This window comes from Dothidotthia symphoricarpi, assembly GCF_010015815.1.
Source record: "Dothidotthia symphoricarpi CBS 119687 unplaced genomic scaffold P153scaffold_1, whole genome shotgun sequence".
Taxonomy (NCBI): domain Eukaryota; kingdom Fungi; phylum Ascomycota; class Dothideomycetes; order Pleosporales; family Dothidotthiaceae; genus Dothidotthia; species Dothidotthia symphoricarpi.
Window position 1 is genome coordinate 395382 of NW_022985008.1, and position 19043 is coordinate 414424.

The following is a 19043-nucleotide window of genomic DNA, read 5'->3' on the forward strand; positions in this document are numbered from 1 at the left end:
GACTAAATAAAGCTTCCACCCAAACCAACATTCAGTCATTATGATACCCAATTCCACCTCTCGTCCCGCCGAAACAAAGACAAAGATGCAGCGCAAAGCAACGAGAAATGTAATAATGGAAGAAAAAACCCCGCAGCGCCCGCTATCCTACGATCTGGTATATTCCTGAATTCCAAATAAAGCAGACCACAATCAAGAAACTATGATGCGCTTGCGTAAAATCAGAAACAATTGCGTTGCGGCGATAGGAAATGTTGGTCCGTAAGTATCCCGTAAAAATGCGAGCACTGTTACTCTTCTGGGTATCTTCGAAAGTGACAATGGAAACTCTCTCCACCAACAAAAGAACAGGGAGACGGCATGTCGTGTGGTGCTGAACAGAAACAAAAGGATGTACATCGTGCGGCCAAACCGAAGGAGATTCGTCATGGGTTTCGTAACATCGTATGTGTGTCCTTTACATGGGCTGAGAGGATATACCACTCCAGGATGCGATCATGCAGGGGGTCGTGATCGTGGGTGCTCGACACTACTCAGGATCGGTTCTCGACAGTCTGCTGCTCTCCCGTCGCAACAGCCACAAGCGCTTCCAATCGTCTCATGTCGTTGGCGCCCGTCTGCGGCAGAGGTTGTCCGAACTGGGCTGGACCTCTTTCAGGTTCGCGTTGCGGACGATATCCAGAACTGGACAAACTATGACTATGGTAGTGTCGATACTGCGGACTGAATGGATGCGGCCTTTCCATGATTGATTCCTGTGAGATGAGCTTGGAATCTTCCACCGGAGGTCCGAGAGGCTGCACTTCGACATGTTCATTGTTGTGCATGATTGCAGGATGATATTCGGCCATCGTCGCGATCCCAGGAGTTGGCACACCTTCGCTGCTACTTGAGTCTTCGGGAGATGTACGTTGCATAGCTCGTACTGGTTGACTGATGGGTCCCATGTACCAGGCCTGTCGTTTGTTCTTGCGAGGCGTAACAGGTTGCTCTTGCGAGTTCCTTGCTGATTGCAGTGGAGAACTCATCACAGACTGAGTAGCATAGGCTGGCTGACGTTGGCTGAAGTAACCATGCGGTGCTGTCAACGGCCGCCCTGTGCTAGATTGTCCGCTATGGGGATATTGCGACCACTGCTCCCGCGGCGTGATAGGGCTGTTGAGTTCAAGACGGTTGATATCCCATGAGATACTTGAACGTTTCTCGTGTCTGGTGCTTGGTCTAGAATCAACTGGTGCGTGATAAGTGAGCGGACGCGCGGGGGACTCCATCTGCATCGGACCTGATTGCTGACGTGTAAGAGGTGGTGGGGGAGGTGCATAATCGAAACTCTCGATACCAGGCAGCCTAGTGGTCTGTGAGGCCGCAGGCTGCGTTGTATATGATGGTCTCAAGGCATCCGGCGTCTGATGGTATCCGAGACCACTAGTCGCCGGGCGAGGACCTGTGTATGTTCCTGGATGCCAGGTGCGCCTCCTCCAGTCGGCATCCGCATTGGACTCTCTTCTGTGTTCTGGGAAGTTCGATGTCGTAGGACTGGCATATACGCTACTTTGACTTGAAAACGTCGGAGCGGCAGATGGTTGCGGTGGTAGGGGACTCATGTACGGAGGAGGAAGCGACCCGGGCGGTCCAGAAAACGGATTCCCGATAGACGAAACTGATACTCGGCGTCCTGGAATGCCGTGACCTGCCCAAGATACCGGTCTCGATGCATTGGAGGCAGGAGACTGAAGAGTTGACCCAAAATGAGCAGGACTACCCGCAGCTGTGGAGAAGGTGGCTGAAGTTGGCGTAGTTGGAGCGTTCGACTGTACCTCGTAATCAACAATTTGCGGTCCAGGGCTTCCCATAAGCGGCGGATTGTAGGCCTCCATAGTGCTGATTGACAGACGCGCCCTAGCAGCACCATCGTTGGCCATGGCGAGAGGTGGGGGGCGACGTCTTATGTCTGGAGTCTGCGCTACGCTCATACTAGAAATGGTGGATGTTATACTGGACGCTGACAAGTTTCTGCTGTGACCTCTGCTGTGCCCTCCTGTGCTGCCTAGTGTATTTGCCCTCGAGCGGTTTCCCGGTGGCCTTACACGATCAGTCCGGATCTGCCTTTGGAATCGAGTACCAGTTGCGGCGAGCGATTCTGATGGGATGTCCTCGTTTACATGGACAGTCTGCGCATGTTGTCGGAGGTTATCGAGTCGCGAGAAACGCCGGGAGCAATGACATTGAAACGGCCGCTCGCCAGTGTGCTTACTGCATGATATTAGCTGTGAATCTCGACGCATAGCACAAGACGTACCGGATGTGTCTCGCCAAATGTTCGCTTCTAGTGAAGCTCAGGTTGCAAGGCGGGAACTCGGTGCAAAAGAACCGTTGACCCTTCTTCTTTTTCGATGGCCTGTTTGTATCACTGGTTACGCTCTCGTTGTCTGACCCATCCTTGTCATCCTCGTCGTCGTCACCCATCTGGACGTCTTGTGGGGAATCTACAGACTGTGCCGATCTATGCGAGTGCTCCCTACTCCTGTCACTCTTGTTCGAGGGTGTTTCGCTTAGTTGGCGTGCGGGCGTGAAAGGCGACGAAGGGAGTGGCCGTTGAGCGGCTAGACCGGTAAAGGTGTTGCGCGTTGGAGTTTTAACGGATGCGTCCTCAGCGCGAGCATCCTCTGCTGTTCTCGACTCGGCGAAAAACATGCTGTTTGGGCGAGGAGTCGTGGGAGTGGTCTCTTCTCCCGGGCGCCCTGGTGGTGGATCCGGTACTGTCAGCATGGTGTTGACAGCTCGAAATGTAGACATGTTGACGCAGTGGGTAGGTAGTGATCCTGACGTCTCGGTTCTCGGCGCGTCCACTGCTCAACGTGCTTTGGAGGTGCCTTCGGCGCACGTACCGCGCACAGCCTGCGTGGGCTATGGAGAATTCCCGGACAGCTACAACGACGAACGGCCTCAGGTTAATACAAGCTCAAAGACTAAGTAGAATTCTCGCGAAAGCACGCAGTTACAACAATACTGCGGGTTACTCCTTCTTCGATGCGGATTAGAAAGGCTGAGACAGAGATGACGACGACGAATAGAGACCGTGTTGCAACAACATTCAAACTCGGCGACCGGCAGATGAGAAATGAGCAAAGAACAACAAAGAGAACTGGAACCGCGTCGTGAGTCGTGAGTCGTGACGAAAGCACCCGTCAAGGAGTGCGCGCGCGACGGTGCTGATGCAAGAGCGACGGATGCTCGGAGTTTGGAGGAGTGGGCGATACGCGATAAGGCGGGCGTCTACCTCAGTGGCGGGGGCACTCGAGGACTCGATGCTGCATAAGGACACGCAGAATGCGGCTCTCTCAGGAACGCACGAGCTAGATTCAGCACGGTCTGCGAGGCCCAAGGACGGTGTTCGTGCGGGACTGGGGGGGTCGAAAGCAATATTGCGTTGCAACTGCATGCGAGGAGGGGTTGGGATGGATGTTAGCGGCCTTGTACGCCTGAAGGCTGGGGTTAGAGTGTTAGAGTCCGATCCACCTTGCGGCGATGCACTTTGCGTGCAGATCCTAAGACTTGCCGCAACTGGGCCAAGCCTTTGTCAACCTCAAAAGGCCAGCTGAGCCCGCGGGCGTCCTGTTACGCACCTGTCAGACTACGTGGACCAAGCCTCGTTGCGAGGTGCTCTTCCGAGTCCGAGTAAGCGGCCAGTTCTGCAGGCCCCTTGTGGTAGGGAATACGGCAGCGAGCTGCTCATGCACGCGAGGATGGGCCCACGGTCTGCATCCGGAATGCTGCAATCCGCGATATCACCCGCCCTGGAGGGTGGATTGAGCAGAGCCAAAAACCGCCAGGGATCTGTGGCTGGGGCGTGAAGCGTACTCGAGTTCCATACATATTTGATGACGGAGCCACACCCCCCACCACGCGTTTCACATGTCGCAGTAGCTGAGTGCACCAATGGCGGGGCTGACAATCCACCCCAACAGCAGCGGTGCGCGTCTGGCAGAGGACGACTGCAAGCATCGAGCCTGGCGCCGTGCTCTGAAGCGAAGGATGGGCACTTCCCAGTGTAGCCATTGGCGGCCCAAATCTGAGGTGCTGCAGCTAAAAGCATGGACAAGCGCCGCTGCAAGGGGGCTTCAGTGTACCTTGGTACCTTGCCGAAGCGAACGACTAGTATCCGTGATTCATCCGGGCCTCGATCGTGTCAGCCTTTGCTTCTGCTCTCGCTTCGAGCAGCGGGAAAAGCGTTAACTCGGGATGATCGTGGCAAGAAAAGCATGCGCAAGGCTTGCATCCAAGCCGTCTCTATTGGACTTGCCTGCGAAAAGCACAATCAGCAACGTGCACATAAGCAAAGTAGGGACGCCGAATTTAAGCTCCTGGCCTACAGCTGTTGAGCCTGTGCCACCGCGGAGGATGCGGACGGGGAGCATTCCTCAGGCCTTAGGCTGCATGGTCATCTGACGGCGCCTCCACGTGCATACGAGGCGAGCCCATGCTTTATTCCCAATATCGTCGTGCGCGCGGTGCCACAGATCTTGGGGAGCACCCGAGTGATGGCCGGAGTGACATGGAATTCAATTCACATCCTCCGTCGAAATTCATCAACGTCCTTCACTTCGCAACTGAGGTAAGATAGCCGGGCCGTCGATAAAGTATAGCCTGGGTGTGGATATGCGCTATGGTTCTGACCTGCCTAGCCGCGAGCTGTTCATGCAGGCTTGTGTACGTTGACGAAACAGACGTGTAGATCAGCCGCCAGCGAAGGTGGTCTGTGGTGGCGATGCCTGCATGGTGTTGAGGGGCAAACTCATCAATCCCGGGAAGTAACGGATTTAACCAGCCTGCAAGTCAGCCATGTGTGACCTTGTGCGATCATCTTGCAAAGCTTCAGCAGGAAATGCACAAGGGTTGTTAGTTGCTGCAAAAAAAGATGCTGATCACGATTGAAGACTATGATGAACCCACCATGTGCAAAGATGAAAAAAGAAAGGGCCGAACCGGAGTCGAACCGGTGACTTCGGGAAGACGGCTTTGGTGAGCTGCAGTCCTACACTGTGATGCTGTTAGTGACAATTGATGAGTGAGTGAATGAGTGAACTAACCTCTACCACTGAGTTACCGGCCCGTAATTGTTTGATGGGCAATTGCCAAATTTTGATGTATATGTTCACACAAATTGAACATGGGTACAAACGAAGCCTTGCTGCTCCCCACCTCAATCCGTCCATCTGTGAGTGGGGGCTCCCAAACCCACAAACAACGATTGGAGTTTGAAGCGGGGACAGTAGCCAAGCGAACCAGAACCACGCATAAACCCATCATTTCCCAAGTATCTCTTCATGAAGATCAAGAACCACCGACCCACCATCCAGATACCCAGTACCAACCACCAAATACCCAAAACAGCATCACTCCCGCTACAAATCTCGTATAATCACAACATCATACATTCCCGCCATCCAAAATCCAACATCGTATCCCCGCCAAACAACGAAGCGGTCAATACTCTTCTACCAAAGTTAGATCGTATCCCCTTCCAAGCAACCGCACCACGCTAACCACAACTCCTTCAACAAAAGTTACGAGCTGAGATTTCAGAATAACATACGCATCAACAGTCTCCCCCCCCTCCGGTCGCACAACATGAAGAACTCTCTAGATGAGCCGGCATTACATGCACCAAAAGTAGTACTACCCATCTACCGTTTCAAAAAAAAAAAAAGATCCCACGCACGCAGACTTTCCACAACAACGCCCTATCTATCTATCGTGCACAAAAGATCCGCCGCACAGAAGGATAATCGCATAGACGTAACACGACATACCCCCTTCCAGTGACACACATTCACAGCCGCGCCAAGGAAAAGCGGTAAGAACGCGTCGTCCTAGATAGGTAGGTAGGTGAATCTTCAGGAAAAGCACATTATGTAGATCAAGTTCTGCATTGCTTGCTGGGTTTAGTATTCATGATTGACCCCCCCCCCCCCCCCCCCCCCCCCCCCCCCCCTTTCCCTTCCCCTGCTTCATACAGACTTGTACGTATGAGAGCATAGTTTACAGCTACAAATCATGATTCAAATCGCCCTGGTCCCAAAAGTTGCTGATTTCTTACTCGTACCCTGCCTGCCCCCAAAAGGTCGACTCGTGCGTGACTAGACCTGCCGCAAAACTATAATGACGCCTCGCTGCTGTTCTAAGATTTACTGCACAACCTAATGCCGGATTAGCTCAAGTGCTCATCTGACCACAGTGGACTTCAACGTACCTTCTCCCTGAGCTTGCTTATCCATTGCACGATGCTCTCGCCCTGGTCCGCTCGGTCCTCGACAAGTAGCGTTTGTGCCCAGAGCTTGAGACTTGGGTCGCCGTCCTCCTTGATGATGTAAAGTGTTGGCAGTGTAATGCTTCCAACACCCTTGGACTTGTGGTCTCTCGACTTTTCGACGACTGTTGGTTCACGTTAGATAAATGCCATGTGGCTCGAGGACGGTCTTCGTTGGCTTACCAGCTCGCACTCTCTCAGAGTACTCGTTGTCCAGAATTGGCAAAGAGGCCTTGCCCTGTTTGAGTTGCGAACGATCTTCTACACCAAAGACGTCATTGAGAAGTGCTGGTACAGCATCGCGACCAATCCACCTGGTGACGTTAGCTGTGATTTAACAAGGTACTTCCTCCACATATACTCACAAGAACTGGTTGACACCATCATCCAAAAGGTACAACCCGTACGGTACAATGGATTGAGACATCAGGTTTAGGGGTGAAGGCATCATGACCTGACCGGTGACGCTGTCAGGTACACCGGCATCGTCGGGCATATCCTACAAGTTGTTAGTCCATAATTATTTCCAGAAGGTGCGAAGAGCTTACGTGAAGGCTGTAGAAGCTGGGGTAGATGTACTGAACCAGCAATCGCATCGGCAGCGTAGAGAGAAGATCCAGAGCAGCCGATCGAAGGTCGGAAGGTATCTGAGCGCTTTTCCTGAGACCAACGTTCTTGATGAGACCCAAGAACAGGATTGGAAGAGAGCGCAGGTTTTGAGGCAGCTGGAGACCGCCACCTCCCATGCTGCCGCCCGCCAGCTCCTTTCTGTATGTTGACAGAATTTCAATGACCTTCCCTTGCAGGGCGTCTCGTGCAGCGTCCAACCCGCTCGACAATGCACGTTCAACAGCCTTGTGCGCAAAATAGGTAGTGATGGCCTGTGCATCCGCTGAAGCGTAGACCGAAGCCAGGCTTTCCGTAGTGGGTACAGCAAGTGTCAAAACTCTGATACGGCGTTGCCCACCTGAAGTAGTGTGTAGTACGGCAGCCTGGAGACAGGCAAAAGGCTTGCTTATGGTCTCATCGATAGCGACTTCGATGACAACGGCTTGATCTCTAGGGTAAGCAGGGAATGCGCACAGATCGGAGGAGCGATTGAAGAAGTTTCCGTAGAATGCGGACATCCTCAACCCAGTCGTGGCGCGCACTCGAAGCACAGCCTCCAACCCAATTTCCGCCGACAGGTAATCCGACAGCTCCGTCGCAAGCTTAACAACATCCTCTTGTCTCTGGGAATTCCATCCAGGGTAGAAGTACGTCTGGCCTGCAGTGAATCTTGGGAGGTTGCTGAGTGTTGCTACGTCCTGGTATTGGGAAGAAAACAAGAACATATCAACAGAGACTTGGTTCTTGGAGCATTCCACCGCAAACGATTTGTACCAGTTGTTCGCGGGTTGTAACAGGCTGGCCTCCTTGCTAGTGCCCAATAACGATTTGTCCTCTCTCGGGCTAAGAGCAGCGTGCCCGACATTAGGAAGTGACGCAGCGAGCACAGTCAGTTTTCCACCAAGCGGCGAGATCAGCTTGTGTGCTGATCGGAGAGCAGACCCAAGAGCAAACCCAGGAACGTGTGTGTTTTGGAACATAGCTGGAAGACGATCAAGGAAGACGTCGATGTTGTTGCGGCATTCACTCAAGCTGACGAGTAGGTCTGAGGGCATCGGTAGATAAGGCTCATCTAGATCTGATACGACCATTTGCTGGGGTTCGCTGCTCTCGCTGCCGTCCGGTGGGATAGAGAAGAAGTGTAGACCCGAGTCTACAGCCATAAATCCGATGCGCGTGCGACCGTCTGCATTGGGTATCCGGTCGAGTGCCTCCTTTATGACTCGCGCAGCAACTGCAACAAGACCGCAGTTGACTGAAGCTTGTGTGCAGTCGATGATCAGGTAATAGCAGAGCGGCTGCGGAGGTCGGACCATGTACTCTTGTGGCGCCACAAACTCCGTGACAGCGTAATTCAGTTCTGGCCGTTGCCAACGATCCACCTAGATAAGGTCAGTATGAACAAGCTGGACGATGTGACGGTTTCATTTTCGTGCAGCCCTTTAAAAACAATTCAGGCGGTCTGAGCTATGAGCTCATCGGGTTTCACTCGACGTGAAATGCTAAGAATGACTGTTTGTGGAGCTAGACTTACACTCTTCTGTTGCGTCGCATCCCAATCGAATGCCTACATGGCGAGTCAGCCAGCCCTCCAATTGCCAATGTTATGTCATTCGATACGCACCTGGGGCACGTCATTTGTCAGACTGCACATGTTGCACCTCCACCTGTGCCCATGATCGAGGAATGACTATGCCATATTGTCAGCGTGGATCGTGCATGGGAGGGCGCTCGGGAGCAGCTTTGGGGCGCGACATACGACGAAGGGGTTGACTGCATTCACATGTCAGCATATCGTGTAATAGGGTTTGGAAGTGAAGCATACTGTAGGCGCGGCATCGCCGACAACGGCTGATGACCTGATCGTGGACGACTGGGATTGGGTCCTCCGAGTCGTGTAAGCTCGCGTAGGGGCTGATGACCAGGGCAAAGGGCAGCTTGCTCTTCTTCAGCAGTGAGTGGTTGGTAGGGATCGTGTTCAGGGTACAGCGCAGGTATTTGCTCGACTCGTTTGCGAACTCGGAGGGTGTGGCAGCGGCGTTTGCAGGCAGATGAATGGGCGGTGGAGGGTTGTAGAGCTCCGAGACGTGGAAGGGCTGGGCGATGAGGTCCGAGGGGAACAATTGGTTCTGCTGTGCCACGGCGGCAGGTTGCTGCACCTGTGGCGCCACCTGCCCTTGTTGTGCTCCCATGTTCATCTGCCCGAACTGCTGGCTGAGCGCGTTGGGGTCCTGGGCAGCAGGTTGTCCATAGCTGGGTGCTGGTGCTCCATACCCTGGCGCTGGTGCTCCATATCCTGGTGCTGGAGCGCCATACGCAGGCACTGGGGCCCCATAGCTCGGTGCAGGCGCTCCGTAGCCAGGAGCAGCGCCTTGGGCTAGGGGAGCTCCGCCGATTCCAGCATTCAGTGCTGAGTTGGCTCCAAACTCGTACGCTGCGCCCGCATATCGGTCCCTCTTCTTACGGTCCGCCATGGCGAGAGGAGCGGGGTTCGGGATGAGGACGGGGGATCGAGGAGAACTGGCGGCGGGACGGTATATATTTGCTGACGATGAGGTCGTTTGGGAATTTAGGGTGAGGTTGATGTGTCCTTGAGAGCGGCGCCATATTCCACGCTAAGAAACATCCCCGCCAAACCGCACAGACAAACATTCATCGATAGAAGCACCTCTCGAAACCTTATCCAAGACCACCAGGCACCAGCTGTTTTGTTCCACTGATTCGTCACTACAATTCAGCTGAGCACTCTCTGCGTGTCACTTGTGCACCCTTTCCGTATTTTCTCCACGTGTCGCAATCACACACCAGTTTTCGGAGAGATGGTGTAATGCTACTCCAAGGCATCAGTAAAACGCATAGTTGCATACGTGGTATGAACGGAAGATGGATGAGGTGTCGCTAGATTATATTCATATTGGTACTAAGACACGCCAACAACAAACATGAACCTCGCAGGATATCAATTCGCACTGTCCACAAGCATTACTCCACCAAAGCATCAAGTCATGAACGCGAGTATCCGCGCCAAGTACTAAACTGTATCACTTTCCAGACATAGCCGGCTTCGACAATCAGCATCAAACCATACTCAAGCGACATGAGGTGTCTGTTGCATCTCGACCGCCTGTTGTCTCTCCAATGTCTCCACACGTTGTGCATCAGACACGGGGTGCGAAGACTGAGCCTCGCCATAAGTACCATAGGAGCCGGAAGATACATGGCGGTGCTCATCGATAGTGTTGGTGCTGGGAGATGTCACATCCGTATACGGAGTGGGTTCATAGGCCGCGGACTCAGTCTGGCTTACTACGTTGCTGGGTTCATAGGCCGTGGACTCAGTCTGGCGCACTACGTTGCTGGGCATAGCACCCACACCAAGGTTCCCCGCATTCGAATTGATAGGATCAACGTTGAGCTCGTACTCACGAAGATCTGCCTCAGCGTCGGTGATAACTTGACGGGCAGCCTCAACTTCCTGGAACGCTGGGTGCACGTCGCCTGGCACTATCGGAGTATCGTCGACGAGGTTCAGAAGACGACGGGCGTGTTTGGCTAGGATTATTTGCTTCTCGGCACGTTCAATCGTGGCTGCGAGGTGGTGATCATAGGCCTCCTTGAACTTCTGGCGAGTCTGGAATTTGTTAGTAAGTCTTCTGAGCCTAATACTGAGTATGCCTCACAATGTTGCTGAGTTGTGCCTCTGCGACCAAGCTCTGTGCCTCCGCACGAACTAGCTCTTGCTCAAGCTGGACGATCTTAGTATTCTGGGGTTCCTTGTACTTCAGTTTTGCAATCTCATCTGAGATCTGTTACATGTCAGTCAGAACGAGCAGATGGAGGTTCGTGGGGGAATCCTTACCTTGACCTTGTGATCACGACTGGGCTGTACAGAGCTCTCCGTGTTCCGGATTTGCTTCAAGACGCCTCTGTATTCCTCCAATGCTTTCGCATAGAGATCCTCCTGTTCTGCAATCTCTGCTAGCAAGACGCCCATCTTGTCTGAGATCTCCGAAATCGTCTCGTCCCCTGTCGCTTCACCCCATTCTGAGAGTTGCTGCGCAATTCCAACTCGTTCGCGCGCTGCAGCCTCGTAGGCGCCGATGGCGTGGTTCTCAGACTTGATGATCTTGTAAAGCTTCTTCGATAGCTCTGGCTGCTGCGTGCCTCGTAGAGACGCCATGGTGAAGCGGTGCTTCGTTGGCTTGTCGGTACTAGTGCTCGTGCTCTTCTTCGAGCGAGTAGAGAGTGATCGATTCCTATGGTGTGCAGACGGACGGTTACTCGCATGTTCAAGTTGACGGACGCCTCGGATTGTTCGAATAACTTGGAGGATGTTTGGAGAAGAAGACCAGCTTACATTGTGAGGGGTGTTGTCAAGATACTGTTCGTGTCTATATTGTACTTTGCACACTGTTTGCTGTTAGCGACTCTTGAACTTGAAGCAGAGTGCGCTCGTGGATCGGTTGCTCATCAAGATAATAGCGTTGGAAGGGTGGTAGGATATACCTTTGTGGAAAATAAAGCAGCTTTCGTGAAACACTTACTGCTCTGTTGTTGCGATGTCGATTTGAGGTTGATGTGACTTGAGAGCGAGGGGTCATTGTACCACTTGCAAGTTGCAGTGATGTCATCCCCGTTGCGGAAACTGCGCTTCAGTACCAGTAGTCACACACCATTGCTGTCTCCCGCCAATCCCAGATGCGAGTATCGCGACAAGCTCTTCCGCAACTATCCGTCACAATCTTGTGTTGGACTTGTCGACAGAAGCCACCACGACGGCGAGTTCCCAAGACGTCCTACCGAGCAGCAAAAGACCAGATGTTTCGCTCGTCATGACAGCCATACGCCAGCGCGACGCGCGTAGCACGTGTGTTCGGACGTAACACAGCACAAAGCTATTGCAGCACAACCCGTCTCCTGTCATGTGAACCAGACGGCGGGTTCATAACCCGTCCACTAGAAACACGATCGATTGATAGCGGAGCGCATTCCATGGCCAAACAACACTCTCAGTCCTGATAGGAATGATCTTTGGGGGCGTACGACATTAGATGATCGAGGACTCGTACTATGGGTCTATAATTTGCGACCTGTCTCGTTTCTTCTCCACCACCATCTCTTACCCTTGGAATGGATTGTTTCACGGCGAACAACTCTGTACCGCGCTTTCGCCCGAACTTTGAGTGCTTACAGGCACTACTGGCGGTTACTATGCTGCATGGCCCCCAGACAAGTTGAACGTACGGTTTCAGCCCAGCATTCCATTCTGGAGATCTTGGCAACACGCGGTTTTTCGTTACATATCGCGTTGTTCCGTCGAACTGCAGGGCAATCCTGGCGTAGCTCAGGGCCATGAGCTGATGACGTCAGTCACCAGGGTGAGATTCCGCTCCGCCTTGGCTAAGTGGGCCATCCTGAGCCTCACCTCACCATTACTAATTCTAGACATCCAGGCCAATGTGCTCCCATAATCCTGAAGTTGTTTTGCCCATGTAAAAACCGAAACTTCGCTATCGATGCCAAGAGGGGTGACCGCTTGGGACCTGAAAAACACTGGCGTGATCAGTACCCTTGTGTTCAACGGCTACAACCTCAAATGCCGCCGTTCTTCATCCTGGCGGACTAGGAACGGGTGTTTGAACTTCAGTCCTCCCATAGTGCTGCGCAGTGCTGGGTTGATTCAGCAATCCTTTAATCCGAACACACAATGTCGATGGTGCCAAAAAAAGGCCGATTTTCGGGTCAGTCTTGGCAGGCCGCGTTCACTACTTGGCTAGAAAAGGCACAACATACGACGATCGATATATGCCCCTAATGATCGCTCACTAACATAGTGTGTTCGTTAAACAAAGGTGACTAAATCCTCGCCCATTTGTTCAAGAATCATTCGATGTAAACTTTATGACTATTGGTCAGGTCGTGCCTGGCAGCAAGCTCAGGATGAAGTTCTCTGCACTGCATGATGCAAAGGATCTTGCATGGACACTATCACCGAATTTCGGGCCTACGGGTTGTACGATCGTTTCAGGCAACGTCTGCTGCACCGTCTAAATGCAGTGTCTTGCTCCGCAGTCTTTGATAGACTCACAGCGTCTTAGCGCCGCCCAACATACTGAATCCTGTTCTCAGTATAAGCGTTGTTCCCCACAGTGGGTCCGGCGACTTGGTATGCCCATGCTTTGACCACGCGGGAACTGGCTCTCAAATCCAGGAAATCTCATTTGACGAAGGGTTGCCGGGACGGCAGATCGCTGCACAAGACGGTACCTTAATCGATATAAAGCGAAGCCCTCCCATTGCTTGTCAGTCTATCGCCACTCTTTAGCTAACCGTCAACATGGTCAGACGCGTACTGTTCACAGCAGTTGCTGCTTGCGCCGGCATTGCCCACGCGGCATGCCCTTTCATGGAGGATGATGCTCGAGACCTGCCCGCCCATCACCCCCAAGTGCGACGAGATGGACCAGGTTCAGGCGCTGTATCCACGGACGATTTCATGGCACAATTTGAGGTCGACGATACCGATGTTTACATGACGACCAATACGGGAGGACCAATCGACGATCTCGAGAGTTTGAGTGCGGGTGAACGAGGCCCTACACTACTCGAAGACTTCACTTTCCGCGAAAAGATAATGCACTTCGGTACGAAACTATCATCACTCCATATGACATGTGCTGACTCGCCATCCAGATCACGAGAGAGTCCCAGAGCGTGCTGTTCACGCCAGAGGAGCTGGTGCTCACGGTGTATTCAAGTCTTATGGCGATTGGTCGAACATCACTGGTGCCTCTTTCTTAGCCACTCCGGATAAGGAAACCCCCGTCTTCATTCGATTTTCCACCGTAGCCGGAAGCCGTGGATCTGCTGACACTGTTCGGGACGTCAATGGCTTCGCGGTACGGTTCTACACTGATGAGGGCAACTTTGGTGGGTTTGCTCTCATGACTACTGTATGCTTGGTTTTGGAACTGACTTTTCTCAGACATCGTTGGAAACAACATCCCTGTGTTTTTCATTCAGGATGCTATCAAGTTCCCTGATTTGATTCATGCTGTAAAGCCAAGGCCGGACAAAGAGATCCCTCAGGCTGCTACAGCCCACGACGAGGCTTGGGATTTCTTCAGCCAACAGCCATCGACCATGCACACTCTGTTCTGGGCGATGAGCGGCCACGGTACATATCGCTCGTATAGGCATATGGATGGCTGGGGTGTGCACACCTTCCGCTTCGTCACAGACGAAGGCAAGACTAAGCTCGTGAAGTTTAGATTCAAGACTCTGCAAGGAAAAGCAGCGCGGCTGTGGGAGGAATCTCAGGCCACAGCTGGAAAGAACTCTGATGCTAATCGCCAAGATCTGTGGGATAGCATTGAGAACGGACTGTACCCTGAGTGGGAGTTTGGCGCACAAATCATGGATGAAGAAGACCAGCTGCGTTTCGGCTTTGATCTTCTTGATCCCACCAAGATAGTTCCTGAGGATCTGGTTCCCTTTACACCTCTGGGAAAGCTGACTTTGAACCGCAATCCGCGAAACTACTTTGCAGAGACCGAACAAGTAATGGTGAGTAGTTGCACGCTTGTCATTCTTTCTACTGCTGACCCAACTGTAGTACCAAGTCGGACACATCGTCAGGGGCATTGACTTCACCGAGGATCCTTTGCTCCAAGGCCGTATCTTCTCCTACCTTGACACGCAACTCAATCGCCACAACGGCCCGAACTTCGAGCAGATCCCAATCAACCAGCCCCGTGTTCCAGTTCACAACAACCAACGTGATGGTGCGGCGCAAATGTACATCCCCCTCAACAACGCGCCCTACTCTCCCAACACTATGAACGCCGGCTCCCCTAAGCAAGCTACCAAAGACCAAGGCCGTGGCTTCTTCAACGCCCCCAACCGCTCCACTGGAGGAAGACTCGTGCGCGCTGTATCTTCCACCTTTGCAGACGTCTGGTCGCAACCCCGCCTTTTCTACAACTCCCTGATGCCCGTCGAGCAACAGTTCCTCATCAACGCCATGCGTTTCGAGACGTCGCAACTTACCAGCGATGTCGTCAAGAACAACGTTCTCATCCAGCTTAACCGCATCAGCCACGATGTTGCTGTGCGTGTTGCAGAGGCTATTGGCATGACGGCCCCAGACGCGGATGACAAGTATTACCATGACAACACGACAATCAACGTCAGTGCTGCCAGGGAGCCGTTGCTGAAAATCGATGGACTGAAGGTCGGTTTCTTGACGTCCAACGCAGCAATGAGCGATGCGGCTGCGAACCTCAAAACCGCCCTCGACGCTGTCAACGTCGGCATGACCGTCGTAGCCGAGCACCTCGCCGAGGGAGTCGATGCCACATACTCGGCGACCTTTGCCGGCTCATTTGACGCCATCGTTGTCGACGGTGTTGCCAGTGCTCTTTTCGCTCCCACAGGCAGTCTGGCAAACTCGAACTCGACCCGTTCGCCCTACGGAAACAGCACCGCAAGCATCAAGTCGACGCTGTTCCCTGCCGGTCGCCCGCTGTCCATCTTGCAAGACGGATACCATTGGGGCAAGCCTGTTGCCGTCATCGGATCAGGTAGCCAGGCTTTCACTGCTGCGGGTATCGAGGCTGGTACGCCTGGTGTGTATGAGTTCGCAGACTCAGATACATCGGCTATCGTTGATAAGCTTTCTGAGGGTCTGTACACTTTCAAGTTCTTGGATAGATACCCGCTGGATCAGTAGATGTGGAGGGCTTTTCGGAAGGAGTAGATAGTTGTAGAATTACAGTGTTTTGTGGAGAATATCAAAGACTATGTTTTGATATCCAATCTGTTTGCCTCTGTTGTCTTTATACAAAATGGTGAGGCGTCGTCTGTCTGCTAACCTCGCATTCTCCATCGTAATACAACGAAACGGACGATGTCAGGTCCTTTGGGCGCAAAAACAAAATACCTCCCTCGTACCATCGACTCACCCCAGATATCAGCATCCATGAGACACCCAGCTCCCCCAAGCACATCCCATCCCATCAAATCATGCCCAACCTCCTCATCTCCCCCTCAATCTCACCCCTCCTCCGTTCCAGACTCGCACTCCCCACAACCCCAGCATCCACACCCTCCCACATCCGCATATCCACACGGCGCAAACCCTCCACCTCACCGTACGGCGGCGGCGCGTTGTTAATTGAGCGCTGACTACGCATCCACCAGAGGTATCCGAAGAGCCAGAGATACAGGAGAATGGCGAGCGTGGAGAGGTCATAGGCGATTAGTAGGAGGGTGGTTGGGGTTGTGCACCAGGGGCAGGTGGGCGGGGCGGTGTGTTCGTTCCGTGCGAGGGAGGTGGGGAGGGGAAGGTGCGCGGGGGAGGGCGTGGGACTGGCGTCGCTGGTGCTGGTGGATGGTGCGGTGTTTTGCTTGTTTGTGGCGTCGAGGGCGGGCGGTGTGATGGTTTCGGGCGCGGGTGAAAGCGCACTGGGTAGAGCGAGTGTCGTTCCTGTAGTGTTGTTGTCGATGCGACTCCACTCGGGGACGGAGGTGTGCGGGAGTGCGTTGGTGAGGGCGAGGATGCGTGCGAGTGTGAGGAGGAGCATTGTGTTGTCAGATCTGGGTGTTTGCGGGTGCTGGCCTTGTTTTGAGGGAGGTTTGGATGCCAGTGTGCTGATTGATGTGGGGAGCAGTGTGGTGGCGGAAGGCGCAGTTGCATTTGGTGATGTGGAGGGGAAATGGGAAGAAGTGATGATCGAGGTGTTTAGGACTTACTCGACAATAGTATGGCCGGCGAGAGTGGTGTGGGGAAGTGACGGTGAAGGAGCGAGGGATTAGCACGACGACAAAGAGGGAGGAGAGGTGGAACATATGAAATGAAATGAAAAATGTATCAACAGACACTCCTGACGACAGCTATTTTCTCACATAGACTATTCTGTTGAAGAAATTGTAGGACAAGGAAAAAGAGTCTTTCACAACTCAACTCAGTATGTAATAAGACAGATGATTGCTGCAGTTCCCATAAAGAATATGGAATAACAGGATGACATATACATAAATCAGTTTTCCGCCGCCAGACTCCAAAACTCACCATATCGTATGCATTACTTCATCGGATCACGGCATCGTATCGCATCACCAAAGCACTCGTTACAATCAGTGCTCCTCCTTGTCCCATGGCAGAGCAAATGTGCCCACCCAGTCTTCGACCTCCTTCCTCAGCTGGACGATATCTGTGATGTCGTTGCCTTCGCCAACATATTCCTTGAAAGCAGCTACGCTGCCTGGGTTCTTGCGGTTACTCTCCTCGGCCTTCTTCTTGGCCTCCTTGTCGAGCTTCTGTGTGATGCCGACGGCGCGGTGCACAACGTCAGCGACGCGCTTGAAATCTTCAGGTTGGAAGCCACGAGTTGTCATGGCAGGAGTACCCATGCGCAGACCTCCGGGCTTCATGGCTGATTTGTCACCGGGCACGGTGTTCTTGTTGGAGGCCACGCCGACAAGCTCAAGAACACGTTCCACTCGCGCACCATCGAGACCCCGGTCTTTGAGGTCGACGAGCACAAGGTGGTTGTCTGTGCCACCACTCACAATGTTGTAGCCGAGACCGCCGTTCTCCTTTGTGTCACCCAGACGTTTAGCAAAGGCCTTGGCGTTCTCGAGGACCTGCTGTTGATAATCCTTGAACTCTTTGCTCTGCGCTTGTTGTAATGCCACCGCCAAGGCAGTAATTGTGTGGTTGTGAGGACCTCCCTGGTGACCTGGGAATACGGATGAATTGATGGGTCCTTCCAGGTCGTACTTCTCCTCGACGCCCTTCTTGTCCACTCGCCTTGTGCCCTTGCGGTAGAAGATCATGGCACCTCGCGGGCCTCGCAGCGACTTGTGAGTTGTGGTAGTGACAATGTCAGAGTAGGGGAAGGGCGAAGGGATGACACCTGCTGCGACGAGTCCTGAGATGTGGGCCATGTCAGAAAGTAGGTACGCGCCAACGTCGTCTGCGAGTTTGCGCATGCGCTCGTACTCGATCAGCCGGCTGTACGCCGAGGTACCCGCGACAATGATCTTGGGGCGGTACAGATGTGCAAGCTCCTCCATCTTGTCGTAATCAATGATGCCTGTCTTCTCATTGAGTCTGTAAGGGAGTGTCTCGAAGTATTTGGATATCGCCGAAATCTTCTTGGTCGCAGTCTGGTAGCCGTGGGACAGATGACCGCCATGCGGTAGGTCGAGAGCAAGGATACGATCATGGACGTTGAGGACAGCGGAGTAGGCGTAAAGGTTGGCGGGAGAGCCAGAGAGTGCTGTATGTAGGTGTAAGCAGAGTGAATGGCAGTGGATGGTGTGCCGACTCACGCTGTACATTGACTCCCCATTCGGACGGACTCAGACCGAAGGCCTTGAGCGCTCTTTCCTGGCATAGCCTCTCAGCCGCATCAATGTGCTCGTTACCTCCGTAGTAACGCGCGCCTGGGTACCCCTCGGAGTACTTGTCTGCGCTACATGTGAGCCTAGATTGATATAGTGGGCCTAGATCACGTACTCTGCATTACGCTGCCGAGCGCATCGAGAACAGCTTGCGAGGTGAAGTTCTCGGAAGGGATGAGGTTGATGAAGTGTTTCTGGCGATTCTTCTCCTGTTGGCGAATACTACATGAGCTTCGTTCACTCAGTCAGAGCTCCGGTGGCGTTCAACGCACCCTCTGAATGATTTGATAGACAGTAGGATCGGCTTGTTCGAGGTCCTGTGAGAGCACCTGGGATCTTGTAAGCACAATTCCAACGTAGCCCTTCCATCAGTCCAAGTACCTTCTGCTGGGCCTCCAGTGTCGTCGCATAGCCCCGCCATTGCCGTTGCAGTAATCTGGGGTGATTTGTGGCAACTGAGGTGGAAGGGCGTGTAAGCTGGCGCAGAGGCGCTCGGCAAACAGATCTGAGAGACGCCATGGCAAATGGATGTGCTTCAAAGAGCAGGAGCGCGCTACGACTTTTTATTGAACAATGTCAGGAAGCATTTGCTACAAAGAGGCAACGAATGACGGCGCCGCTTACTTCCGGCAATTCGCTAGTGGCGCCACACTTAGTCAGCGGGTTATCTGGGAACACACCGTTCATGTGGTTCGTGTAAGTTGCCCAGCATGGC

The 19043-nt window shown here is 53.2% G+C and overlaps 6 protein-coding genes and 1 non-coding gene across 7 annotated transcripts; 1 reads left to right on the forward strand and 6 right to left on the reverse strand.

Moving 5' to 3' along the window:
* Positions 1-269: 269 nt before the first annotated feature.
* P153DRAFT_2662 (uncharacterized protein) lies at positions 270-3005 on the reverse strand. The gene is made up of 2 exons (XM_033662872.1): positions 2300-3005; positions 270-2253 (listed from the first exon to the last, which is right to left on the reverse strand). The coding sequence occupies exons 1-2, from the start codon at positions 2794-2796 to the stop codon at positions 534-536; spliced, it is 2217 nt and encodes a 738-aa protein (XP_033528870.1). The 5' UTR covers positions 2797-3005; the 3' UTR covers positions 270-533.
* Positions 3006-4976: 1971 nt separating this feature from the next.
* Positions 4977-5113, reverse strand: P153DRAFT_t10. Its single transcript has one exon. It is a non-coding gene; the product is annotated as a tRNA-Glu (tRNA).
* A 948-nt stretch (positions 5114-6061) lies between these two features.
* On the reverse strand, positions 6062-9473 carry P153DRAFT_362251 (protein transport protein Sec24). The gene is made up of 9 exons (XM_033667088.1): positions 8745-9473; positions 8679-8692; positions 8544-8609; positions 8454-8486; positions 6859-8301; positions 6676-6809; positions 6494-6624; positions 6254-6435; positions 6062-6200 (listed from the first exon to the last, which is right to left on the reverse strand). Exons 1-9 carry the CDS (start codon positions 9391-9393, stop codon positions 6189-6191), a joined length of 2664 nt encoding a protein of 887 aa, XP_033528871.1. The 5' UTR covers positions 9394-9473; the 3' UTR covers positions 6062-6188.
* A 334-nt stretch (positions 9474-9807) lies between these two features.
* Positions 9808-11175, reverse strand: P153DRAFT_362252 (uncharacterized protein). Its single transcript, XM_033667089.1, has 3 exons — positions 10779-11175; positions 10600-10725; positions 9808-10550 (listed from the first exon to the last, which is right to left on the reverse strand). The coding sequence occupies exons 1-3, from the start codon at positions 11097-11099 to the stop codon at positions 10008-10010; spliced, it is 990 nt and encodes a 329-aa protein (XP_033528872.1). The 5' UTR covers positions 11100-11175; the 3' UTR covers positions 9808-10007.
* A 2081-nt stretch (positions 11176-13256) lies between these two features.
* P153DRAFT_279979 (catalase) lies at positions 13257-15650 on the forward strand (the record flags this gene model as incomplete). Its single annotated transcript, XM_033663053.1, has 4 exons — positions 13257-13563; positions 13613-13849; positions 13905-14485; positions 14535-15650. The coding sequence occupies 4 exons, from the start codon at positions 13257-13259 to the stop codon at positions 15648-15650; spliced, it is 2241 nt and encodes a 746-aa protein (XP_033528873.1).
* Positions 15651-15936: 286 nt separating this feature from the next.
* Positions 15937-16503, reverse strand: P153DRAFT_380305 (uncharacterized protein; the record flags this gene model as incomplete). The annotated part of the gene is made up of 1 exon (XM_033669921.1): positions 15937-16503. One exon carries the CDS (start codon positions 16501-16503, stop codon positions 15937-15939), a length of 567 nt encoding a protein of 188 aa, XP_033528874.1.
* Positions 16504-16789: 286 nt separating this feature from the next.
* On the reverse strand, positions 16790-18847 carry P153DRAFT_328850 (SHMT-domain-containing protein; the record flags this gene model as incomplete). The annotated part of the gene is made up of 5 exons (XM_033665367.1): positions 16790-18207; positions 18257-18394; positions 18444-18537; positions 18601-18657; positions 18710-18847. The coding sequence occupies 5 exons, from the start codon at positions 18845-18847 to the stop codon at positions 17057-17059; spliced, it is 1578 nt and encodes a 525-aa protein (XP_033528875.1). The 3' UTR covers positions 16790-17056.
* Between the last annotated feature and the right edge of the window lie 196 nt (positions 18848-19043).